The sequence below is a fragment of the Lonchura striata genome, chromosome 4A (assembly GCF_050655825.1).
Source record: "Lonchura striata isolate lonStrDom1 chromosome 4A, ASM5065582v1, whole genome shotgun sequence".
NCBI lineage: Eukaryota > Metazoa > Chordata > Aves > Passeriformes > Estrildidae > Lonchura > Lonchura striata.
In genome coordinates this window covers 7,171,784-7,199,653 of record NC_140742.1, presented here as the reverse complement: position 1 = coordinate 7,199,653, position 27,870 = coordinate 7,171,784, and the positions used below count along the sequence as shown (strand labels likewise).

The following is a 27,870-nucleotide window of genomic DNA, read 5'->3' as shown; positions in this document are numbered from 1 at the left end:
AAATATTCAGTAAAAGGCTGTTAACATCTCTGAACTACCATAAAACACTACACAAAAAACATGAAAGACATTCTCCTTACCTACACACAGCGTAACACGTGACAGTTCAATCTGGAGTGACCATTTCTATCTATAACTACACCTGTGAGTATTTCAGACACTACAGCAGTGACCAAAAAACCCAGACAAGGCATTTGGCATATTAACCTGGGTGCATTAGGTGAGAAAACCCATGTGGACGCCTCATTGCACTTCAGAGCCCACCAAAGAGCAGCTCTGATGCTCAGAGCCAGATTTATGGGTAAGGGAAATAAGGAGCTTTTCCATCTGCTTCCACAGGGCCATTCCATATGGTGGCTGCTCCTGCAGCCCATCCAGCAGGCACCACACTCAGCCTGAGCATTCTCACCTCCTCCTGCTTGACAAAGTTTCTTCTTGCTCAACGTGAGTCACTTTCAGGACTTTCTTGTCAATGAAAAGGTCTTCTGGATAATTAGCTGATCGAATCTGCCTCTGCTGAGCGTGGCCACATAAGCGGCTGATCTGGAAAACACAAACACGGCAGTGTGAGGAAGTGCTGGGACTGCAGGGAAACAGCTGAGATGCACACTGGCACCTGCACATGAGCTGCTATCATCCTGTCATCCCCATCCTGCTCATAGCTCAGCAAGCACCTGAAAGCAAAACTCTGTCCTAAAGGTTACAACCTGGCTTCTGTACGAATACCCACCCCCTGGGAAGGAATGCAGGAAGCTTCAGGCAAAATGTCAGGGCATTGAAGAGCCACTGTGGCTATCAAAACCCCTGAGCTGCAGCTGTGACAGGCAAATCTTCCTATGTCAAATCTTCCTTAAATTTAAACTGGCAAGAGGGGGCCTGTGATGTTCCCTGCTCCTTCCTTCCTGAACACCACAGCATCTCAAGATTCTGCACTCTAGCTCTCTAGTCAAACTTTTAGGAAACACCTCACCTCCGAAGGAAAATCCCAAGACCCTGGTTCTGTATCTTGAGGTAGCTCAGCATCTGCACAGACTGCACTGCAGATACCCAGGGATGAGCATCATACACATCACTACTAATTAAAAAACCCAGGGCCTAAAATACAGCAAGCACTGGGGCCACAGCCTAGTCATATTGTGGGAGGCCCTGATTAACAGGGCTCTGCTAATGGCACAAATTAGCTCATTAGCATACAGATGATTTGGGAACTGCCTGCAGCAGCAAGGGAAGGAATCCAAAGCGCCTCATTCAAGCTCCCTCGCATGGCCACTGTCCTGAGACTCATCCAGCAGTGGCCACTGCTGCAGTCCCTGCTGTGGGTGGGTTTGCCACCATTTCCTTCTCTGGGACACTAACAAGGCATATCTGTCCCCTATGTCACCGCTGCCACTGTCAAAGTCTCCTTTTGATCCACCCTGTGCTGCTCCTGCAGGACTCATCCATGCTGGCTGGTGAAAGGAGCTTTGCTGATTGCTGGGACCACGAAGGCACCACAGTTAACACCATCCTCACTTTCTCTGAGCCTCTTCACACCACCCACATTCAGGCTTGGGACCAACCTCTCACCCATAAAAAAATGCCCATTCCTTGCAGCACCTAATTTATCTCTACACCACATCAAATCAAGGCAATCCCAGTAAGCTGCACACCAGAGGTTAAAAGCATACCTGCCACCCAAAGCTACAAGCATCTGATGTGTAAAGAGAAGAGATTAATTCTGTTCTATTACATCCTACATTTGGGTGGGAAAATAAATTAGTAATGTCACCTCTTTCATTATCAAGAGCAGAAGAGTTTGTTTGCTCAGACTGCCATACAACAAAGAGTAAAACAGAAACCTCCTGGGAGCTGGGCACTGCAGTTTCTGTTCACATCAGGGTGGGAAGAGATGCTGCCACCAGTCCTTCTGCACCTGCAGTTTCCTCTGCCAAAGCAGTTCCTCCTGCAGCTGCCAGGGGAGCAGTTTCTGCAGCATCTTACCTGGTTTTTCCTCTTCTGTCCTCCCTTGGCTGAGCTTCCTCTCTGCCTTGCCAAAACCAAGTTTTGCATAAGAATGTATCAGCCCTACTGCCCTCTCTAAATCACTTGGCAGGCTTCAAAAACAGAGGGAGGAAAGGATTCAGAAAATGGATCACATTTTGGGCTATTTTCTTTGCCTTTTGGGCTTTCTGTTAGCACTCCTCCTTCTCATAACGTTTACAGGTAGTCCCCTGATGCAAGCTGACAGGAATAGGAGGAAATCACAGGACAGCAGGAGGCCTGAAGAAGGGCATTTAGGATCTGAGAACCCCCCACTGTGGAATGAGTCTGGATGTCCCACGCCCTCTCTATACTGGCTGGTGCCACTGTCCCTGCAAAGGGACTGTGTCAGGATGCTCAGGGGGTCTCTGTGGGCTTTTCCTCTGCCCAAGTCAGAGATGAGACCTGCCATGAAACCTCCTCCAGGGAAACTCAAGATACACAAAAGCTCCAGGACAGTGGGTCTAGAGGAAACTGTGCCACACAGCAGCATCACTGCACCCACACCCTCAGTGGACACGAAAAGTGGAGAAGTGGGAAGAGGTCGGATATTTTAAGCTGCTGTTTGTGATGACTCCTTTGATTATCCCTAGCTCTGTGAAAATCCTCCCAATCTCTTTCCAAAGCCCAGTTTTCAGCTGGAAAACCTACCAAACCCTGAGAGAAGAGCAAGTCCAGGATCAAGGCTTTCTCCCAAGGATGCAGAGAGGCACTGAATGGGAGGGTCAGAGTGACAGCGTCAACAATGGCAGCACCCGAGAGCTGCTTCAAACAGCAAAGGGACCCAGCAAAGTGGGGATGCTTCACCTCCCACCCAGCACTGGAAGGAGCTCAGCCTCTCTGCTCCCAAGTCCTGCTCAGGAGCTGTGGCTCAGCTGCATCTTCACAGCCCCACACAGCATCTGGGTACCAAGGTACCAGGATTCATCAAATGAATGAGCCTGGAAAAGACCTCTACAATCATCGAGTTCAGTGGCTGATCATCAAGTCAAATCACTGATCACCAAGTCCAGCCATCCCTCCTGTGTGGGATGAAACCACCAACAGGATTGTGTTAGCTGTGACATGGGACAGCAGATGAAAACTTTACAGATAGAAGGATGCACTGTTCAAATGGTCCACCAAGTTTTTACTCATTTATTCCAGCACTAATTAACCTTTTCAGGAAAAAAGCCCAACCCTGGAGCCCATCTTGTGAAGTCACAGTGAAATAGCTGTCACCCTTTAGTCAAACAAAAACGTGGCTGAGATTTGAACTTTAAAATAAAGTGAGCGGAAGTAGAAGTAACAGATTGCCTGCTCATTTGCAGGGGCAGCATCGTGTATGCTTTTTGGGGGAGGGAAGGATTTCACAAACCATCTGCCAAAGTCTGCTGGGCCACAAGCTGTCCTAGGACAACAGCTCAGAAATCCTGTTTCAGTCTTTCCCTCTTTTTGAGTCCACACTGCAGGCTCAGGAACACACAAACAAAGTTTACCAGTCTCTTCCTAACCATTGCCATTCTAAAGCAGGCTCCAAAAAGGAAAGAAAAATGCCACTGTATTGCAGTCAGAGAGGGACTGATACAAGCTCAGACCTTGAGGAGAAGCAAGTCTGATGATTCAGCTCTCCAGGTATTGCTTGCTCTGGCAGGAGCAAGGACAATCAACTCCCCAGCACTGTGGTATGTCTGCAAGAAGGAGATCAAAAGGAAGGGAGCATCTCTAATCCAATTGCCAAATTTGTATCAAGCAACAGTGTTTAATATGTGATTTCCTCCCAACACACAGATATGAACGTGAAATTCAAAGCATATTGACAGAACAGAACCACCGGCTCTTCTCACTCTTCAGGCTCCCCACTCTACCAGGAGGATCATAAATATACACCAGCCCTTATCTTAAGTATAGTCAGTGCAAGAGCTGTGCCTTAATTCAGAATGGGCTGACGTTTGACACATTAAGCCACAAAAAAAAAGGACTAAGTAAATCAAATGACAGAGTGTTTTTTAGGTAACAGGAGTTGGACTTTGCTTTTAAAACAATCTGCCAGGCCACTGAAAAATTGCTGCAAGGGGACACCAGGCAAGAAAACCTTCCCAAAGCCCTGAGCTTTTACAAACCCCCAAAGCCCCCAACACTGTAACAGCCCAAGCAAAATTAACCTGCCCCAGCTCATTAACACACTCACTAATTACCCAATTTAATTAGCCTCCTCCTTGCGAGTGTGACCCAGGCCACAAGGGGAACACTTTGCCTTCTGAAGGGACCAGCACCCCCTGCTCCAGCTCCTTCTTCAGCCACCTGAGGGGCTGCACCCGGCTGGGCAGATGTGGAAACAGCTGGCTCCCAGCACCTGAGGGGGCTGCACGCCTGTAAAGGCTCAGCTTTAGAGGGAACACTGACTTGAGAGGAGCACAGCCACAAGGCTAATGGAGTACACTATCAGCTCACTTTAATGCTTCCACATTAATTTAAGATAAGAGGTGCCTGAGGACTGCAGGGACCAGATTCACCACGGCTGCTTCCAGCTGAGCTGATGCATGGGTGTAAAGCACAGCGTGATCCACGTGGGTACCTGCCAGCCCACGGAAACTGGGATGAGTGGGGTTAGTTATCAAAGAAATAGTGACCACAGGACAGGTTCTGGGTAAAGCATCACAGCCCCTGTGCTGGGGGGCACCTCCAGCCTGGCTATGGCAGGATGGCATTCCTGACACCACTGAGTATTGGAAATGCAGGTGAACCTGGTGAGAAGAAATGCTGATGAACTCCAGTTCAGAAGGCTGAATGATTTCTTTATTATAACTGCACTATAATACATTAATATACTATTTAAAGGAGATACTAAAACTACCTACCTACTTTTCTAACTACCATATCTAACTCCCTAACAACTCGTGACCTCTCTCCAGAGTCCAGCTACAGGTGATTGGATTGGCCATCAAGCTCAAACAATCCTCACCAGAATCCAATCAAGCAATCACCCTAGGTAAACAATTCTCTGAATACATTCCACATGGGAAAAACAAGGAGCAGAAAGAGAAATTGTTTTCTCTTTCTTCTCTCTGTGCTCCTCTATTAAAAATCCTGAGAGAGAAGAATGTGCCTGCCACAACTGAGGCTCCTGCTGAACCTGCTCTGCTGCCAAGGCACAAGGGAGAGTGGCCACATGAGGCAAAAATATCTTATCTTGCACATCAGCAAGGAAATCCAGGGGTGAAAGGATTGGAAAGCAGCACAATGGGATCCTCAGTGCCAATCTGAGCTTTGCTTTTAAGAGTAAGAACACTTTAAAGGTAATTTTTTGGATGATATAAAAGAAAGAAAAAAAAGACAAAAAAAGTACCTAATCAGCTTCTCCTTGGACAAGAAGGGATTGCATTAGACACTGCTAGATACCTGCTGCTGCCACTTCTCATTCAGCCCAGGAGCTCCACTCTGCTCTAAAGGAGAGTTTGCTGTATTTGACCTTTGCTTAAACTTTACATGGAGTTTCCATTTGTCTTTTCTATGAATTCTTCTGCTTATAGATTCATTCTCCAGGAAGACACAGTATTTTTTTTTCCCTCAAGGACATGGCTTCGTTTTTGAAGATTTCCTCCTACAATCTCATTTGCTCTCTGGAGCTCACATAAGTAATTTTATACTTATTTGTAAGTTTCCTTTGGGAGAAGCCACACATTAAACTGAAAAGAGATTAACTAATATAATTGATTTGAACACAGCTTCTGAAAGGGTGATTTGCTACAGTATGCACAGAACATCAAGAGACCACAGACATGTGGAGGAGGAACCAACTGATGCCCACTAAACCCCGAGCATCCTTCAGTGATGGAACCCAGTCTGGCCAGTGAGGCTGAAAGCCTCAGTAAGGCAGCAGCTTGAATTGGTGCTTCTTCCCCAGTTCTTTTTAACAACCTGCTCCACTACACATCACAAGTCTTATTAGCATTATAAAGATTGCATTTGTGCCCCGTTTATCTTCAAAGTCACCATAAAAGTGAACCTGAAGTCTATTACTCAAAGTGCTGCTACAGAATTCCGCTTAATTAAATTCTAAAGGGCTTAAACCAAAAATATACATTGCGATGATGTGGGATAGAACATAAACTTTTTAATAGTAGTAACCAAGCACATTTACCATTTCTACAGGTGTAATAAAAATGCTAATATATGTTAATGTTTAGTCTGTGGTTAATGTTTTGTCTTGTTAATTTCCCCAGGGCTTTTATTACTGATTTAAATCTGCCACACTGCCCCAGTGATTGCATCGCCTTCCACAAACGGCGCGCTCTCAAACGAACGCTGATTAACAGGAGTGGAGAAACATTTGGCTAGGACAAACACTCTTATTATATGCTTCTAATCATTAGATACATTTTGTCAGGAAGATGGGAAGGAGACAATTCCCAGCTCCCCCACTCTTCTCACAGCAGAAAAACGTGATTATGGGCATAAAAATGAATTTACAAGCCTTTATCTTAGGAAGCACATCATTATTAACTAAGTAATGATTGTTCTTCTGGTTCCAGGCACTCGAGCAGAAAGAACAAACTGAGTATGGTAACACAGATGTCTTCAGTGAACACTCCAACAAAATTCCTCATTAATGGAGTACTAAATGTTATTAATCAGCTCTATAGTATTACGATCTCCATTATTCAGACTGCAAGGATTACATAAGAGACAACATCCTAACTCACTCATGCAGAGAGAGGAATCAGAGGAAGTGACCTACTCTCTGTGACGAGGAGAATGTTTAATAATGCATCACCCTTAAATAATGCAACGTTATAATGTGTAAAATGCACACAAACACTAATGCTTAAAATAACAGAGTGCCTGTCACACCAGTGCCCACGGTGACGCCCAACACATGCTGCAAACATGGGCTACAAATGCTCAGGGACCCCTGCAGCCACCAGACCAGGTTGTGCTGAAGGCCATCACCACCTGGTTTGGAGACCAGCTCCTTCAAACTGCTACAGAACTACAGAGGCATTGAGGAGGCATTTTTCAAAGTAAATATAGCTGCATTTTTCCTAGAATGGTTTGGGTTGGAAGGTACCTTAAAGATCAACTAGTTCTAAATCCCGACTGCCATCCTTCATGTAGAGCTTCACAAAATACTTTGCAGAGGGTCATTGTCACGGCAGAAACACAGAGCCCAGAGAGGACTGGTGTGACTGGCTCTCAGGACAAGGAGCAGGATGTGCTCCACACACAGCCACGTGTCGATGTGACAGAGGTGACACAGCAGCTGGCAGGTCTGACACACAGCGTGGTTATACCATCCCTCTACCCCAGGGACTGCATAAGGGTGAGGGTGCACCAGCTCAGCAGAGCAGTGGGGAGCACAAGGAACTTTTTATGCATTTCAATCCTTGGTGGCAATTGCTGAAGCTGCACGATTCCCACCTGCACACCCCTGTGCTGTGTCAGGGTTCACATGCCTTACGTTGGAAAGAGACAGCCCCAGCAGCTCCAATCACTGCTCCTGGTAGGACACACCAGCCTGTCCCCAGGAGGATGTGATGGCCAATGCACCACACAAGTGCTGCAGCACACAGGGCACCTCCACAGTGTCCCACCACGTCCCAACCCTTGCACTGACCCAGCTTCTCCCAGCACAGGATGCCCTTTCTCTCCAAGGAGCCACGACCTCAGCTTGAGTCAAGCCCTTTCAAACCTACATAAAATAATGCAAACAAGATGTTTCTTCTCTCTGGCGTCCCCAGCATGGAGTGTTTAATCCACCAAAGAAAGCAGCTTTGTGTTTCAGCAAAAGCCTGTTTATTGTTATTTATAGGTAGAGAGGAAGTCAGATTAAATGATCACAGTTGTTCCTTCTGTCTTTACAATCCATGACATATAATTAAGGCACAACTTCTCAAGTCAGCCCTTCTCTCCAGCATTTTGTTAATTCCATATTTAACACAGAATTTAGTATTTCAGTTTGGATGGTTGGACCTCAGCAGCAAACCGCAGGGCAGGCAGCTGTAGCCCCAGCCAGGGCTCAGACCCAACCCAGTCAAGCAACTGGGAGAATCAAGAAAAAAGCATTTGCTTAATTTTTGGCACACACTTAAGCAGTTTTCCTATGTGGAGACATTTCCTGGAACAGGGCCCTGTAGCATACTAATGCACCATTATGGTTTTAACTTCAATCTACACAATCTGATATTTCTTAGACAACCAAACTAAGACTTTATTCTTGGAAGGAGAAGTCAGCCTTGCCTGGAAGGTTACAGCAGAGCAAAAGGGAAGATGGAGCAAAGTCCAGAGAAAACCAGAACATGTTAGACTGACTAAAGCCAGGCTCAGGGGCAGAATGTGGCAGCAGCCAGAGTCCATCTCCTGGTGGAGCCCCATGCTCCCACCGTGCTTCATGACTGATGAGGCAGCACAGCAGAGGTGGGGACTCCTGGCTGCTGCTCTGCCTCTGGGACTGATTCCCCGAGGAAGCTGAAGATGCTCCAAATTCAAACAGCTGATTTCAACATTAGCACTGATTCATCCAACCTGACAGAAAAATAGTACTCAAGGTAGCAGAGCCCACTTTGGCTAAGGATGCTAAATACAGTTTAATTATACAACGGCATTCTGTGCATGCTCTAACACATAATTGCTACTATGGGTCTCTAGAAGACTCTCCTATTACAGGCAATTAAATCTACCCCATCACAACAGACTGGGAAACAAGGAATTGGCTTGAGGGATCACTAGTTTTTACCAAGATCTTAAAAAAACCCTCACTGGGCAAAGCCAGGCAGCACGACAGCTCCAGGCAACCACCACGTGCTTGTTATTTTCCTTCCATGGGTTAATCGGTTTCCTTGGCAGATTTCTGTGGGTTTTAATGTTGCACCGTGTTTGTGCCTACGGCACTACAGAAAGGAACAATCCCAGAGAAATAAATTCCTAGCAGCCTAATTTAGAGAGGAAAAACAGATACCTGCCATCAGTCTGGAACACAAGCCAGAGTCAGAGCCTGTAACAGGGTATTTAACAGCAGCCATGTCAGCTGGGTTGCAAATGTGGTCAATACCCACCAGCCTCTCTTCCTCCCTGCAGCCATGAACCCAGATTCAATTATTCTTTGAAAAATACTTTGTTAAATAATTAAAAAGTTACTGCATTACTTTTCCCCTTTTTTTTTTTCCCCAAACCAGACCAATTCAATTTTGGAAGTATAAAGCCATTATAATGTGTCAGCTAGCAATTAGCTACTGTACACTGTTTATTCTTTAATATAATCTTTGAGTAGAAGGGCAATATTCTCAGAAACGCAGCATTAACTTGTTCCTGAATGACTTTAATATGGCTCTTTTCAAATTACTGCTCATAAAATCTCAGGGAAGAAAAATTTACAGATGATATCCCATCTCCTTAATTAGTTCTCTCTCTTTCAGCAATCCAATAGCAAGTGTAATATTTATTTAAAATAGAGCACATGGGGCTTACCACTAAATCTGCTGTAACTGGTGATATCAAAACAAGCAGGTAAAAGGCAATGCTTGTTTTGCAGCCTGCACAGACCATGCTCACAGGTACACACAGCTTTTCAGGTTTATATTTCAATAAATGCTTGTATTGAAACCATCCCAAAGGTTTTTTACACCTCTAAGTACTTTTTGCTATAAAATGCCCTTCTCCCTTCCTATGGTGAATGGAAGCCCTTCCTACCCCAAAGAGTTTGGCACTCTCCACCCCTTTACCATCACCCTACTTTTTTTAACCTTCAGATAGGAATAATCCCCCCAGCAGCAACTATTTTCTCCCTCCATCCACCTTTTTCTTTCCAAACAGCAGTCTCTGCTGAGACAACAAGAAGGCTGGAGCCACCAAAACTCCCAAAATCATTTCAGCACTTAAGTTGCTGAATATCTTCAGCAGAAAAAATTACAGGCATTTGTTTTCCAGCAAAGCTGAGAACATCACTCGAGATGCAGCTCCTGGTAAGAGGGGCATGAGGCTTTCCCCGTGGCCATGCCATGGACCTCTCCAGTGAAAGTCTAAAAGAGAAACATAATAATTATCATTAAGGGAAAATGGTAAAAATATCTCCATGCAGCAGAGATTAGCTGCTGGTAAAATTAATTCATTCAAGGCCAACAAAAGGCTTGGGAGGGCCCTGTGTTCTTTTTTCCTTTCTTTTTTTTTAAACTTCATCTGTTGATTTTTTTTCTTTGTTTTGAAGCTACCAGACCCATAGCAATTTTTTCTCCCTGACAGTCAGGCCTAACTTAATCCAGTTAAGGGTCAGAGATAATATACCCAAAACATGGCAAACAAGGCAAAAAGGCTCCCATTAGATTTTTGCTCAATAAAAGAATTACATTTTTTCCCAAAGACAAATAAGGCTTATTGAAAATGTAAATCATTCTTTTCTATAAAGATATACATATCTGCAGGGCTTTTTTGAGACTTTGCTGGAAGACATCTTGTTTTTACATGTACTGTGGTTAGAACAATTGAATTACAGAAAGACTTACAACATTAGATTAGTTTCTGCCTGATTGAGAATATCTTTATAATGGAAATCGGTGTGCACTTTTAACCTTGTTACAATGCTGTATGTCTGATTAACGTACTAAAGGGACTCATTCAACAATAGGCCTTTGCAGACAGAAATTAAATTAATCTGACTTTATCACAACACCTTTATTAACAGCATCAAACAGAGGACTAGTATTTGATTATGAGAAGTGAATTCCAATACACTGATACACAACAATTTCAAAATGAGGTGGGAGAATCATTAGACAGAGAAAAAAAAATTGACTAAAAATGCATAATGCATTTTTGTTTATCCACTCACATTGCAAGCTGCAAGCTGGGCATTTCCCAAGCTCATGGAAAAGACAAACATTTTGCACCAAAATCTACAGGTGGGGAGTTATTACATTTCCTTCTGGCTTCAAATAATGGGAATTGCACGAAGCAAGGCTCAGAGATGACCTTCCTGGATGTTTTTTAGCCTCTGCTGGACAAACCCTTTTGAGCCCATGCACTGAGCCCATTTTGCTCATCAGAACCACCCCAGCATCCCCTCCCACAACCCCACTGCCCTCAAGTGCCCTCTGCTCCAAGGCTCTTGGGCCATCCCTCGGGGAGGAGGCAGAGGATGGATGACTGAGACACCAGCACGGGCGCTTGGGTACCTCCAGGAACACTTACCCTCTGCTCTCTGGGTTTATTTGTACAGTGATACAGATCAATATGTGCAATCCAGGAGTTAATAAGCTTCAGAAAGACATAACTCAGAGCACATCAGTCACCCCCAAGTTATCCTCAGTAACCACCCAGCTCTCCAGCTGGTTCTCTCCAGGTCACTGGTTCAGAGCATCGTCTCAACCTTTGCCAGTAGCATGGAAGAGAATTGGGTGTGAAAATTGAATAGGTCAGAAAGATACACCTGCATAAAGAATTGCAACATTTGCCAACAGCTGCCTTGCTTTTTCTTTTCTTTTTATTTTTAAACAGAAGTAAATCTGCCCAAGTAGCTGTAGGCTATCAGCACAGCTTTCTGCAGCCAGCCTGCTCTTGCTTAAACAAATCTTCGGAAGAATAATGCAGTTAGAGGCAAACTTCATCTACTGAAAGCAAGCTCCGTGCCCTCGGGGGCTCATTAGTGGGGCAACACAACAGGTAGGGATGGAAAAAGCCACCAGTTCTTTTTGCAGTAGCCTGATAGGGCAGTGAGGACCCAGCAATGAGGGGTGCACTGCTGCAGCAGATGGATAAAAAATCTGCCTCAACTGTTTGTTGAAATTTTTTCCCCAGCAAAACGTATTTAGCATCTTTCATGCCCGGTACCTCAAAGCCACTTTACAGTAAGATGCAAAAATGATATAATTCACAGCACCACACACGGGCAGAGAATTCAAAATGAAGCAAACCACTCACTGCAACCCAGCAAAACAAAACACCTCTGCTCCGCCCGGGCAGCTCTGGGCACTATTCCTGCTTTGCAGAAGGTCGCTTTCAACTTTCTGGTTTGTTCTTGGCTCGTTCATCAGCATTGCTAATGGGAGAGATAGTTCTGGTTTTAGGGCAGCAGCACTCACGGGGGTTACTGTCACTGGGAGTAAACTCAGCGCTGTTAAGATGAAGGATGCCCGGTGAATGACCCCGGACGGAGGCCTGAGTGGGAACCGCAGTCACGGATAATGAGGCCAAAAGAGGGTTTAGCGTAAAAAGCACAGGGAGATGGATATTGGTGAGCACAACTCTGGTGTTGCAAAGCTGCGGGTCTAAGCAAGGATAAAAATCTTCGGGAAAGGAAATGGGCCAGAATGTATTTTGCTAATAAAGCATCTATGTTAATGGGGGTTGCAGGAGGCTGCAGTAATCTGGGCAGCAAGCAGGGAGCCGTGTCTGCAGGGCTGATGCTCAGGGGTTTAATCTCTCTGGTAAAAGAAAGGTGTGTGGGGATTTTAACAGAGAATTCCACAGGCAGCTCCACCATTCCACAGTAAGTGTACAGGGCAATGGCACATCTGGAGGGACCGAGTTAAATAAGAATAAAGGCAGGTCATGCCATGGATATCACTCCTCTGCAGGCTCCTCAGAAGCTGGGGGATCAGCTCACACCTAACAGTCTCCTGTTCTGTTATCCACCAGCTCGTAGCAACCTTCAGGTAAACCAAATCTAAATCTCAGCAAGGACCCAGAGCATGGGGTTGCTTTATCTCTGAAGAAGTTCAGCTGCAAAGCTCATTTGCAAACACAGCCCCAGTGAAAGGGCTGTGCCCCAGCCCTCCCCATTCAGAGGGGCAGCTCCTCCCTGGCCAGCACATCTCCCATAGTTTTTGATACAGACAAAGCCTCAAGACACTTGGAGGGAGCTTTCTGATGATCTTTGGTTCAGACTAGAACTCAGGTTTTTTCTTGCTTAAATCCAATCTATTTCAAGACCTCCCATTATGTCCTTGACCATTACAATTTATTTAAACAATCAGACAGCCTGAAATATCAACACTTGAAGCTCAGAGGTGAAGGAAGGCATCCCATATATCCCCTCCCTCAATGCTTTGCACAGCATGACCACAGCTCCCTCCTCTCCTACATCCCAAAGCATCCCAGGTCCAGCTGTCCAAGCCAGCTGTGATGGGAGCCAGGAAAAAGAAAAGAGATGAGAAAAAAAGAAGCTGTTCTGTGCAGTGCAGAAAGCTGCAAAACACTGAAAACCTGTGTACCCTCATTTTTAGCTGTTAGGACTGTATCCTGCCCCACTTACTCTGAGAGTTCTTTGTACTGATGCCAGGGCATCTCAGAACCAAATATCTTTTTAAACACTCAGGAGCCAGTTGCAAAACAACAAATTAGCTCCTCCACTAAAACAAGCAGCATGGCAAGCCACAGTACATGCAGACAGCTACACAGAACCAGTAATTAATCTGCATGAAGTCTTTAGGTTTGTTCTGACTTCAGCTTGAAAAAGATGCAAGATATCCCATCACACACAAACCTGTGTGCATCTCATTTGCAACGCAGGCAATGTGTGATCTTGGAGGGAGATCAAGCCAGGCTCAGTGGGTGCTCTATGATATTCCCACCCATAAAATGCAGCAGCCTTAAAAAACTCTTTCTTAGCTGCAGAGTAGTGGGGATGAAGTTGCCACCAGCCAAGTGATCTGTCTCAAGACTGAAGTTAACAGATTCCTGTGGTCTTCAGTGCAAAGCTGGACATTAACACGCTGTCAAAGGATGCTCCATGTGCTGTCATATGTGCATGCAGGGAAGAAGGGGTGTTGTCAGCACCTTCTACTTTTTATTTTTAAAAAAGGCCCCACTGCAAATTCCCTTGAAATGGCACATCTCAGAGGCCAGAACATGTCCAGTCAAAAGGACAAAAGGAGAACAAAAAAGAAGACTATAATATAAAACTTTACAACTAGAAGCAAAATCAAACACTATTTTTAAATTAAACCTCTGCTGATGTTCAGTGCCACCTCCTCTGGCTTTGCAGTGACAGGTTTGAGCATCACTGGCCACTGGTTCCACCCAGCAGCTCTGCAGAGCCCCACTCAGTGACAAATTGATTCAAAGCCTTGTCATGCCACCAGGGCAAGCAGAAGGGCACACCAGCGTGCCACTTTGCCCACACTGGAAAAGGACAACCCTGACCAAAGACTACCTGCATCCTCACAGGCAAAAGTGCTACCCTGCATCCTCACTGGCAAAATTCTTGCTAGCAGTGAATAAATTAATTAATTGTGACACCAAGGATCTCCCTCCCAGGCCAGACAAGAGGAAAAGCTTTCACTAGGCTGCAAATAACCCAAGTCTCACTCTCCTAGAGAGGCAAGTGATGGTCAAGACCATTCATGCCAAAGTCCCTTCCAAGAATGAGATGCAGGTCCCTAATTTGCTATTGCGTGTTTGAACACTAAACCAGAGATTTAAGTCCTGTAGCAGAGTGGATCAAAATTGTTGATACTGGGTTACAAAAATGCAGGTATGAATAACTTTTGTCCTTATTCTTCCAGTACCAGCCAAGCCACCAATCTGGGGATTTCTAGCTCAAAATCAACACCTTGAAATTCAGTGCTTTGCCATATGCTACCCCAAGTGTCGGAAAATCTTTACTACCTGAAACCTCTTCAGACAACTAATCATAGTACTCCCAAGGTCTTTTCACAGGAATGGGAATGCTGCTGATACTGCCCTCATAATAAGGTTTATTTTCATCCTGCAGGGGGAACAGATGCTTGCTTTAACACACTTATCAGGCACCTTACACTGCCTATCACAAAATAGATAACAAAATACACGATACACACACCTTGGGATAGTTCTGAGGGGGTCTAAGATCACTGAAAACTAAAACTTCTCCTGTATTTCCAGCTTTAAGTGAAAAATGGAGCTAGCTACCAGAGAGTATTAGAGAATAGCCTGAGGATTAAACTTTGCCAATAAAGAACTTGAAAATACAGAGGCTGTACATCCAGCTGACTCTCCCAGGAGAGATGCCAACAAAAAGCAACCCACATTAAAAGTACAAAGAAACCGAGTTTGGTGTCTCAGAGGGAAGGACTTTGCAAACAGCACTGTAATTTCAAAGCTTTCCCCACAAATCTCTTGCCAGCTCTAGTACAGACAGAAAAATCCATTAGCAGGTAGGAAAACTCAGCAGAGCTCCCTGCCGGTGCAACCTGCTGAGCAAAGCAGCTTCCAGCATGTCACCAGGTGAGATGGCCCCAAAAGCAGCTCCTGGGCAGTATTTGGGGAAAACCAGCCTGGCATCACTGCTGACAAATGTATTAAATCTCTGTGTATGGCAACGGGTGACATTTTCATTCCCGGGTGCCAAAAGTCCCTTTATTTACATATTCTTGATTTTCAACCCAGTGTATCTGCTGGAACTGCTGTTTTGAACACACACTGCAGCAATGTTTCTGCGGTGCTACAATCAACCAAAGTACCTCGTTATCTTTACAACACAGTCATGAACTCCCTGCCAGGATTCCCTAAAGACTAGGGAAGAAAGGGTCCAGTTTTCCTGACTCTGAGGCTTCCCAAGGCCATCAGAGCTGGGGTCACACCAAGCACTCTCCCTGAGCTGGGTGAGATGAGCACTTCAGCTTTGGGATAACATCAAACCCAGCCTGCACAATGGCATCACCTCCACAGCACCCAGCAGCACAGCTGTATAATCTAGTTAACCCAGACCTAAACAGTCTTTTAAAGGTGTTTGCAGGAAAGTAAAGCAGCAGGGATCTGCTCACAGGACAAGCACATTGGGAATTGCATGCTGTTCCCATATAGCACTGCCACCTTTCTGCTTCCCTCCTTCTGATGAATGCAAGTGGTTGAACAAAGCTCTGCCTAATTTTGCAATTTAATTGGATTTTCTAGAAACTCAGTCACCAGTTCTGAGTGGGAAAAAAAAAAAAGACTTTGCTGAGCTCCCTGTTCTTTCCTTTCTGGGCAATGCTCTGCAGGCAGAGCTGCACAAACAACTGCAAGGGGAGCAGCAGGGGTTGAGCAGCAGGGATGCATCAAAATGGGGTAGGCAGCAGGGTGAGGGAGGGGATTCTGTCCCTCTACTCCACTCTAGTGAGATCCCACCTGGAGTATCTCCTCCAGCTCCAAGGCCCCCCCAGATAAGAAAGACACGGATCTGCTGGAGTGAGGGTGACAAAGTTGATTGGAGCATCTCTGCTAAGGAGACAGGCTGAGAGAGTCAGGGCTGCTCAGCCTGGAGAAGAGAAAGATTCCAGGAGATCTCACTGCACCTTCCAGTGCCTGATGGGGCTCCAAGAAAGCTGGAGTGGGACTTACTACAAGGGCATGGAGTGATAGGACAAGGAGGAAGGGCTTTCAGCTGACAGAAGTTTAGGTTGGATATTAGGAAGAAATTCTTGACTGTGAGGGTGGTGAGGCACAAGCACAGAGAAGCTGTGGCTGCCTCATCCCTGGCAATGTTCAAGGCCAGGGTGGATGAGGCTTGGAGCAGCCTGGAATAGTGGAAGGTGTCCCTGCCCATGGCAGGGGGCTCAGAACCAGATGATCTTTAAGGTCCCTTCCAACCTAAACTATTCCCTCATTCTAACCTCAAGAGGAGATCAACTTTACCTATACAAGATCCCCTGTCTCCCTTGTAATTCCAATAACAGAGAAAGTATTTAACTTTTGGAAGTATTGGGGTTGAATATTTTATTAAGCTTATTTGTACTGCATCTCTCCAACTTGTCTTGGTTTGTGGTAAAAAAGCACAAAGAGATTGACTAAAATCATTCTTTCCTACACTCATGATTTAAGAGGTGGACATACTAGGCAGATTGTAAACCAGGGAAAAGGTAGGAGATTAGAAAATTAATATAGATATGGACCTAGACAGCACATTTTTTTCCCAGTGTGTCCTGAGAGTCAGCCTCCTTGATAAAGTATTTTAATAGCAGGTTTTAGGGGTGAAGTTTTTAAGCAGACAAATTGTAGAAATAATAAAGCCCTAACACACACCATGGCTGACAAATTAGCTACTAAAGCAAGGCTTGGGATGGGAACTGTTTACTACCACATTACTGAATTCACTCTTCTGCACTGCTGTTTACAGACCTGGAACAACACAGGCTCCCATTTAAATGCATGCCTGGAGACACACTTTCCAAAAGCACATTTACAGCAGCATGACCTCCTCCTCCCGGAGACTGCAGAGCTCCCCAGAAACCCACCTGGAGGCTCTGCAACACCTCTGGAGCTCAGTTCATGAGCCCTCTGTAGCCAGGCCTGCTCCAAGCTGCAGATGGGTCCAGGTCTGTGTGTGAATCCCACACCCAGCCTAGGGGGTGGGCAAGGGAGAGAGAAGATGGAGAGAAGATGCTCAGTCAGGTAACATGCCTGAGGATCTGAACTACCAGGAGGGAAAGCCACTGCTGCAGAAATGCCACCAATGCTGGAAAAAATAGAAAAAGCCCAAAGGACAGGCAAGGGCAGTAGTGCTGTTTGTCATGGTATAATCACTATGGGCATGGAAGATAAGTTTTCCATAATTCCAGAGGATTTTAATGACAATTAAATAACCTGTCATTATTCTTAATACCATGCAGGTGAACTGTTCTTTGCCTACAGAAGAAGTGGTGGCCAAGGTCAGTAATAAAAGAAGTCAGTATGAGAAGCCAGGGTGAGTGTAAAACCTCACATTTTCCAAGACAAGCCCTGTGGCATTTCATACTTTGGTATGGCTACAGTGTCTAAAAACAATCATATTTACAGAATTACAGTAAAAATAACTGTTTGCTTCCAAGTGTATTCTTTGAAACTCAATATGTGCTGATAAGTTTAACAGAGAAACTTTCATCAATAGCACAACTAAATAAAAAAAAAAGGTGTATTCTTTCATTTACAAAGTGATATCTTACAAAGATATTTACCCCAGGTCCTGATGCAGCTCAGCTGTTAGAGTAAGCCCTCTGCAATACTGTATGCTTCCATTATTGCCTTATTTCTCCACTGAACAGCTCATACTCTCACTTGTAAAAAAAAAAAAAAAGTTGCTCTGGGCTCAGGTCTGACATAAAACCCTTAATTGAGCAACATCAGTGATTTAAAAACAAACTTCAAAAACCCAGTGGCCATTCTTTTTTGGTGACAATTGCCAGGCAACTGGCGTTTTTGGCTTGGATTTTTTCTCCTTCACTCCATTAACACAAAAATGTCTCTAGAGCGAAGAAACGAATCACTGAAGTATTAAAAAATCAAGAGGAGTTATGTTTAAATAAGTACCCAGCTACATAGGGCACTAATGAATTCCAATAGCTTTACCAAGTACAAAAGAACTGAATGGTTTTGTAATGCCCAGTAATTTTTATTGTAAAGAAGTCAATTTATGTTCTGGTTTGGCAGAGGATGGGCAGCTCTACTGCTTTGTGTTGACTTTAGTGGTGCTCCATCTACTTGTCCTCCCACAAACTCATTCTCTGTGGACAGATCAAGGTCTCAGTATTCAGTAATATTGAATTCAGTCATGTTTGTTCACTATGGTCGTGGGCATCTCCAAGAAAAAGTGCATTTTTGCTGCTGTGCCAATAGAAGAAAGATATGGGAGAACAAACACTGATCCTTTCAGGCCTTACAGCAGTGCTCACAAAACCTGGCAGACAGCCCACAAGCACAATGCTTCTGCTCTGCCTTAGCACCTACACACATGGTGGGACCACTGATGTAAAACATGTTGGATGCTTTTGCTCACAGTTGAATATGTCAATAAATCTTTTGAGATTAAACAGGCTCACATATAGAAGTAAGTTTTGTTTGTTACTGCCCTGGAAATGCCAACTGGGCTTAGAGCTGAGCTGAGTTTTCTCTCATTATCCACTGTAACGTGAACTCTCCATCTCACCTGAACTCAAGGTAAACCCACAGTTACATCTCTGCTCCTTTGCTGTTCCAGAAAGGGTTGGCAGATGGTTCTGGCTGATTGAGAACTTCCCCTGGCTCTGTGGGAGCTAGAACCTCCCTGCACAAGCAGTGCTTGTCAGGCTGCTGTGAAACAGTGATTTTCTGCAGAAAGGGACTCAGGCAGGTTGAAAGCCAATGTCCTACACTGTTCCCTGGAGCTTACCATGCTGCCCACAAGTCCTGGGCCCATCTGCCCAGGTGACCAACACCCAGCCCAGCCACAGACTCCTCCTGCTCACTCCAACACAAAAGCAATCAACTCAGTGCAGTTTGGTCCCTAAACCCTTCTAAGCAGTGGAGAAAGCTTGCTCCATGTGAGCCAAACTTCCTGGGCTGGGAAACCACCGAGTGCCACCACCATGTTTCACAGCCTGCACAAGGGTGGTGGCTGAGCAAAGCCAGCACAGAGAGCAGCACAGAGGGCTGCTGGCTTAGTGCCACACAGCTCAAAGCCCATAAGCTGATCCATTTCCATGGCACCCCCCAAAAAAGATAAGAGTTACTTACAGTGCAAGTAGTACAGTGACCTACATAAACACAGCTCTGTTGTAAACAGGAGTCAAGAATGGCAGGAACAAGCAGCTAACAGGGAAACAGTGTCAGATTTTAATCATCTTTGGTTTTAAGCAAACTATTACAACGCTCCCACACCTTTGCCCCACCTCCAACTCTTCCCTCCCCACATGGAGCAGTTCAGTTGTGTCTCAAGGAAAATCTCCCCTGCAGAACAAGCCATAGTTTCACAGTACATTTGTCCTTGGTGTTCAAATGGAGCAGCAGGATTTTCAGAACAAGACAGCCTCAGTTTCTCAGGAAGCTGAGAAATTCCCAAAATGTGTTTTTAAAGAGTAAAATAAAAATAAGAAATAATCTCATTAAATGCAGCCCAAAACTGGAATGAGTTACTAAAAAATGGTGAATCAGCTCTTTTTTGGTAAATCAGGAGATGCTACAGCACATGCCTCTGCCTGGCATCTATTTGGGGGTACATTTTGTGATGTTAAAGGAGGTAGAGGACACCTGGAGAGCAGGACCAGCCTTCCAGAGCTACCCAGGGCAAGCACAGCACTCAGGGCAAACTGAAGATGCTGGGACATCTCAGCTCCCAATCTCACACCCCAGGGCAAGTCCAGACCCTTCTGCTCTGACAAACCTAAAAAGAGGCAAAACCCTTAATGGAAACCCAGGCCATGCAAACACCAGTTTCAAATGCTACCAAAAGTTTTTTTGAAGATTAGAAGGGGGTGGGAAGGTGCTGGTAATTGGAGCCATTTGCTGGCAGGAGGAAAGGTAGGTACAGCTTGGTTTCAACACAAAGAGTTTGTGCATAAGCCACAGCAAAGAGCCCGGGGACCTGCAGAGAGCTACTCACAGCTGTGGAGAGCTTCCCTTCGTTCTTCTGCGCGTGGACGACGGCGTCGCGCACCACGGAGAACAGGCTCAGCAGCACGTGCTCCATGTCATAGATGCCATGCATGCCCCTGGTCAGCCCCTCCAGAGCCTGGATGTACTCCTTCCAGAGGTGATGGATGTCCAGGACGCCCGCCAGGCACCCCTGCATCACCACCCCGCAGTAGCCGGCGCAGGGCTTGGCCAGGAGCAGCCCCTGGCAGTGGGAGCAGTACCACATCCTCAGCAGCGCCCGCCCGCAGTCCTTGCTGAATTTCAGGTGCTCAGTCGTGTTTATCACCTCGATGCCCAGGTTCAGCGCCTGCAGAAAGACTCGTGTGGCCTGCAGGGACTTGGACACCTGCGTCATCATCGTCTTGGGGTAGTTCCCAAAGACCTTGAGGTCCCTCCTGGCCGCCCGCAGACATTCACTCATTTCCATAGAGGGATCGGGGAAGCCAGGGTTAATCAAGTGAGAGTAAACCAAAGGGAATAAACTGTCAAAAAATTCATTTATCATGTCATTGACACTGATGTCAGAGCCCAATATGTACAGCGAGATATCAGTAAAAAGTTCTCCAACAAATTTAAGAGCCCTGGGCCCCATGCTCTGGTAGTAGGTCCTAAACATGCTGTTGGTGAAGTTTCTTGCATGCCGCACTACAATTTCGAAGGCTTCTGCAAAACAGAACAACAACAACAACAACAAAAAAATGTTACTAAGAGATGATGAGCCCAGAAACAGGGAGGATAATGTTCTACCACATCACTGCTGCCAGGACTGGCCCCATCCTGCCTGCCTTGGGTCAAACACCTGCTGGCAGCCGTGCCTGCTGCAAAACACCAGCATCAGCAATTTCCAGGGGAAATGCATAAATTCTTTAAACAGAAGCTACATTTCAAAATGGCAAAAAACCCTATGATCTAGTTAACATTTCAGCTTTTAAAGAAAATATTGATTCAAGAAAAGGGCTGGACTGCAATTTCTTTCTTTACCCCCTTTCATATTGATTTGAAATTAACAGGAATTCTATCTCCAGACTTAATTTAAGGCAGAGATAAATGTTTGACAAACTGTACAGTGTTTAAAATTAGGAAACAGTAAATGCTGACATTCCATTATGAAAAGGAAAATGTTTATAGGAGTTAATCACAGACAATATTCTGACTCTCTTCCCAGCAGGTACCCTGCACCAAGTATCCTCAAAGGCACTGGAAAAGCCCCCAGAGTACTGCAATTTTCCTAAATGCACCAGGCTCACTTCAGATGCAGATCCAATGTTTCATCTGCCCTGGATGGGAACTGCTCATTGTCCAAAGTGGTGCTGAGAGCCAGTGGTGCCATGTCCCCCTGTGGGTGCCCAGCCAGGAACACTCTGATACACATCAAGCTGTCCCACACTGTCCCGTGAAATTCAAGTTTTAGACAGAGACTGTCATTTTGCTAGGAAAAACCACAATGCATTTTCCCACCTCTGCCTTCAAAAACTTTAGGACTTTCAGCCCACATCTCCTCCACGAGGTGAGCAGGGAAGCCCCCACAGTCATTCCTTTCATTATAGCCCTCCACACCAGGAGGCTTCCCAAATATCCATACCCTACTATAGAAGGACAACATACTGGTGTGTGTACACATACACACACCAGTTGGCATCTTAAAGCATTGGAAGGGGAGGCCATCAGTGCAAACAAAAGTCTTTTTCTTTGGCCAGCTTGCTCTGCCAGCCTGTGTCCCACTCTCCAGGGTACTATTCACAAAATGCTAAAATTAATGAACAGCCTTTCAGTTCACAGGTCACTGACACCCCACGATGTAACTGGTCTCAACTCTGTCACTCTGGAAACACACATCCTGGCTCAATTTGCATGAAAATTATTCATGTTCAATAATTAAAGGGAATGTTTAATTTTTAAAGCCAGAAGAGTTATCTCCCCCATTTGTTAAGGCTGGAACGCAGCTGTGCATGGCCTGACACATCTCCACAGGGGTTCAGTATCAACACTGCCACAAGCAATGTTGGGCCTTGCTGCTCGCCCTGCACTACCTCTTGCTTATTCAATAGAATTCAAGACCATCACATCTCCAGGACTTTCAGATCTTTCTTCCTGGGTTCTCCCTATTTAGGGATGCCTGGAAGGACAAGGGGCTGTTGCTGCTCCCCATCCCAGCTGTGGTGAAAGCAGGGATCAGAGCAGAAACCACTGATATACTTCTGCAAGCAGTGTCTCCATCCCAGCTGGTGCCTGCACACCTCCCAGGCATGCTGCTGAAGCATTTTGTCCACAGCTCCAGACACTCACACCAGGAATGTCCCAGCAAGCCAGAATGTCCCATCTGTGTTCCCAGGGGACAGCATTCCTTCCTTCCTCACAGCACAGATTCAAGCAGCAGTGCAGGGACACAGGGCCCCTCTCTCCCTGCCATAGAAGCCAGCATCCTGCTCCTCACCCCAGACAGAGGATGGCAAAGCTCTCCAGGCAAGACAGCAGCAAGTGTGACACAGACTGGGCAATGCAAGCAGAGCAGTTGCACTATTGCACTGTACGAAATTCTGGTTGTACTATTAAAAGTTAAAAAAAAAAAAAAGTCTCTTTAAAGAGGGCACGTGGATTACAAAACTTTTTCCCCCCCACTCTTTATTCTCAAGAACACTAGAATAGCTTTTGCCTCAAAAAGCACAAAGAACATTTTGGACCAGTGTTTTTTTTTTTTTTTTGACAGCAGTGGAGACGGTGCCAGGATTTTCATGCTGTGCCTCATGATTCGCCTTTACCCTCTTCTCTGTTAGTTCCCTTCAGAAAAAGCCATCACTTCTCCGTTTTCTCGCTCCTCTGTGCTTTGCCAGTTATCATCAGAGCCAAAAAACTCTTCACTGATTAGAAAAATATTCCAAGCTCCTATGCAAACCTCCTACAGCAAGAAGAGCTTCAGAAAGGAAGGGAGAACAGTGGTGTATCAGAGAGCATGCACACACAGTCCCACTGCTTTAACGGTCATGACATGCACATAATTTTTATCATAATAACTGGCTGAGAGTGTCTATTTTATGCCCCTTGGAGCTTTTGCATATATCCATTAGAAAGCGCAACAGGGACTATAAAAGCATATGGAGACTCCTGCTGCCCTATTAATAGATGCAAGAAATAATAAAACTTCATAAAAAAGAAGTCTTACACATCCAAAATCTCTCCCACCCAACTCCCACAGTAGCTGCTTATTCTGAAATATTCCTTGGAAAGCGCTGGCTGCAGGAATTCTAAATTCCCAGCTGCCAGCAGCTGCAGTGACCCTCAGCCAGGCTCCGAGGGCTTCAAAGGGGAGGAAACTTTGCAGGTCAGACCCCTGTGCTCCCATGAGGGAACCTCACAGGGACACAGTGGGGACAGTGCATTACAGACGTGACACAGGCGTCTGATCCCCCATCAAATCCCACAGCTGGATTTCTGCTGGTAAAATCTGCCCCACTCATAACATAGCATTATTGAAACTCAATGCTGGAGGATAATTCAATATTTTCTCTCTTCTATTTCTTTTTTTCAAGGATATTTTCAAAAGCTGCCATTTAAGGCAGCTGTTTTGCAGGTCTGGCTGAAGCAGTGTGAATACAAAGCAAAGCATCAGGCTTGCCCCCAGCTTCAGCAGGCAAAAGCACTGCACAGCTGAGCAGGGCTCACATTTTACAATCTCCATCTCTGCAGAGTATGCACACAGATGCACATGTAGCAGAGTATAAGACGTGTTCCTTTAAACACATTAGCAACAAAAGAAAGGCTCAGGATAATTTCCATCCTTTAGTGGATGCAGGGAGAAACACAGGGACAAAGGCTGAGGAAAAGGCAGATGTATTTAAAACCTTCTTGGCCTCAGTCTTTAGTAAAACCAGTTTTTCCCCAGGAACCCAGCACCCTGAGCTGGAAGACAGGGATGGGAAGTAGAACAAAGTCTCCATAATCCAGGAGAAAATGCTCAGGGCTCTGCTACACCACTTATACACACCAACAGGGCTGGATGGGATCCACCCAAGGATACTGAGGGAGCAGGCAGAGGAACTCACGAGCCACTGCCCATCATTTACCAGCAGTCCTGGTTACCCACAGAGGTCCCAAGTGACTGGAGGTTGGAAAATGAGACAGGACTTGGGAGGGTGAGATGATCTTGAGTGTCATCATGTGGCATGTACAAGACAGCCAGGGCATCAGGCCCAGCCCACGTGGGGTCATGGTCCTGCTTGACCAATCTCATCTCCTTCTATGATAAGGTGAGCAGCTTGGTGGATCTAAGAAAGGCTGGGGATGTTGTCTACCAGGACTCTAGGAAAGATTTTGACACAGTTTCCCACAGTATTTCTCTTGGAGAAACTGTCTGCTTGTGGCTTAGACACCTGTCCAGGAAAGAGAAACCAAGGGAGTGCTTGCAGGATGGGAGGCAGAGCATCATCACCAGCCCAGCACTGGTGCCCTGGTGCTGTACATCTGTTGACTGCCTCAGTCAAGGGCAGTTTATCAGGACTCCCAAAGGATGAATGAAACAGCTGAACCTACTCTGGACCACAGATATCAGTCACTAGTTGAAAAGCACAGGCTATTACTTATTTGTCAGGCTGGACTCTTGCTGAAGTACCTGGAGAGGAATTGCTGCCTGATTCCAGCAACCAGAAGGGAAGGACTAAGCTCCTTTCAAAGTGCAAAAAATTCCCCAGAACACAATCCAGGGAGAGCTGTGGGACCACTGCAAACCGGCAATTAGAGAAAATAAATTGTAAAAGAGCATAACAGTGCCTTGAGTGGGGATTACTGGCAGGAGAAGGAAATCGCTGTGTTCTCAGCCCAGATAATAAGAGTCTGCTGCTTAGTAAAAATGCCAGCTTTCCTGAGAAAGCACGTTGGCTCTTAAGCTGCAGCAAACTTCAAAGGGGTCGGCAGCGAGGCCAGAGGAGCTCTGGATTAACCTACAGGCTGCCCCAGGCTGCAGGAGGCTCCTGCCCAGTCTGCCACTTGATAGGTTTATTTAAGAGATTATGTGATGCAGTTGCCTGAGCCACAAGGGGTTGGTACAAGTGACCCCAGCAAGCCATTCCCATCCAGCATCCCAGAGAGGGGAGAGCCAAAACCAGATGGCAGCTGCAGAGCTGGGGCAGCTACAGAGATGCACCTCCAATTCCAAGCTCAGCAAGTGCTGCCTCACAAGCAGCTGAAGGTGTTTAGGAAGGTGGAACAAGGTCTGTCCTCCTTCTGCCTCCCATGCCAGCTCACTAAAGACCAGCACCACAGGAGCCACCTCCACACACCACTGTGACCAGGAGGAGGGACAGCAGGGTCCACCATGGCAGTCAGGCACCAGGACGTACCACAGGCTTCATGCTGCCCCTCCACTGATGTGCTGCTCTGGCTTTGCTGTAAAGACAAGCTTCCAACAGGGACAGCTGCCCTTCTCTGGGTGTCACACCACAGCCATCAAGTCTTCTTTGGCAAAGGCTCAGCAAAGGTGAAGAGGCTGCACAGCAAAACCTGCTGCACCACCAGCTCACCATCCACAGGCAGCTGGGAAGGGAACAAAGGCAGAGGTGCAGAACTGTGTGACCCATGCACCCCATAGCACATTAATACGAAGGCATTAGAACTGCACCTACAACACAGATTTTCCTGTTTCTTGACATCTAGACACATAAATCCTGCAGCCATAAACTCCCTCTGAGCAGGGACGCTCCCACCATGGCTACTCCCACTTACTCTCAGGAGCTGAGCTCACAAGTCCCATCTGCACTTCTGCAAAGGACTTAAAAACTTGTCTCCCCACACATATCTTGACCACCAAGATATCTCTTCACAGTGGAGGAACTACAACCTTTGTTATTCCACTACCAAGAGCCAGTAAAAGCAAGGCTCAGGGTTTTTTGAGGGGAGAAAACCCAGCAAGTAGTTCTAGACAAGGTCATGGTGTCACCATCATTTCCCTATGCCCTTGGGAAACTCCAGGGCCATCTCCTCCAGGAGTTTGTGGCAGAGTGGTGAATCCTCATGCACTATTCCAAACTGTAAAATGAACATAAAACTGATTTCCATGCAGCAGAAACTTCCCTTGGGGTCAACACAGATCACTGGCAGTTAGCTGAATTTCCCTCCACAGATGATGATGATGATGATGATGCATTTTATTTCCTGCCCCTTCCCCAGGATGCTGCTGCTTGGAGCGCTACACTGCAAATGTGGCACACAGTGATTCCCTGTCCTGCACATGGGACCATTTTCAAATCTTACCAGCTCCACAAAATGCACTTTCCATGCCTTTTAGGTATGAATGTGCTCCTCCTCGCACAATGAACCTCATCTATGATGGAAATGCTCCAGGGCAGCGAGTGACCCAGCTCCAGGAGCTCAGTGCATTTGCTGAAGTTCCTCTTTTAGGCTCCAGTGGCTCTCCTCCTGACCCTGGGTTTGCTCCCAGGCTGTCCCTGGAGGGTCCCTGCTCACCAAACTCTCTGCACAAGGCACAGCAATACCTGCAGGGTCAGAGAGCCTCGGGTCTGGCCAGGCTCCACCTGCCTTGGTCCACCTGATTTCTGGCACTTCCCTGCTGATGGCAAAACTTCTCCCTTCACTTCTCAGGACACAAATAGCAAATCATCAGGAGGGAGCTGGGCACTGGAATCTCTCAGCCCACAGAGATGAAAGCATGGGTGTCCAGGCAGGACATTGGAAAATTAATCATTTCATTCATCTGTTCCCAATGCAATCACTGCATTTCCTGCAGGACCAAGGTTCCCAAACCTTTAAAAATCCCTTACATCTAAAAGCCAAAACTGCTCATCCCCTCAAAAATACTACCAACCTTCATGGACTGGAATTCAAATGTTCATCAAGGAAATGCTAGAAGTTTGGGAGTTTGTAAGCTCAACAAGTATTTTCTGACCTGGCTCTTGCTGTGCCACTGCTCAGAAGTGGCAAAAGAAGCCACAGGAATTCTCATGTGAGTGAGCTCTAAAAAGAAGAAATGTTTCTCTAATATCTCCAATGAATCAGACAACTCCAGCCCCATCACAACAGCCTGTGTTCCCAAAACACAACAGAGCTCACCAAGAGAGGAACAACTGTTTGCAATAACGGCCTGGCAGCCACAGGCACTACTGGTGAGATGAACCCCAAGTCATTTTTCAAACAGCAGGTAATATTTATTTACCAACTTGGAAAAGGTTTGCAATATACTGAGCAGAAAGGAAACAAAATCTAAGAGAATTTCCCCTGGCAGCAATAAGAGCAGCCTCCAGATTTGTTCCGTTATGATTTACACTACACTGCAAGTTTTTAACAACATTATCTGCAGACAAAAGCTCTTCTAAGCAGTATAATTACTTTTGTCTATGGCATTACAAAACCCATCAGATGGTGCCACTGCTGCTCTTACAGGGTTTGTTTCACTGAGCACATTTGGGTTTAAAGCTTAGGAAATGCTTTTTTTTTCCAACTATGACACAGCCTTTTGGATTATTTTTACAATATTGTCACCATAAAAATTATGGTCTCGGGCTCCCAAGCTTAGGAGATTAGCATCAAAGCATTAGTAATAAAAAGTAG

At 45.8% G+C, this 27,870-nt stretch overlaps 1 protein-coding gene across 1 annotated transcript in view; it reads right to left on the bottom strand.

Moving 5' to 3' along the window:
• The window catches only part of GPC3 (glypican 3), a 139,613-nt gene that overhangs the window by 55,265 nt on the left and 56,478 nt on the right, over positions 1–27,870 (bottom strand). The window contains exons 3-4 of the mRNA XM_021548345.4: positions 20,282–20,976; positions 410–543 (exon numbers count right to left, since the gene is read on the bottom strand). Of these exons, the coding sequence (XP_021404020.3) occupies positions 410–543; positions 20,282–20,976 (829 nt within the window). The remainder of the gene's footprint in view (positions 1–409; positions 544–20,281; positions 20,977–27,870) is intronic.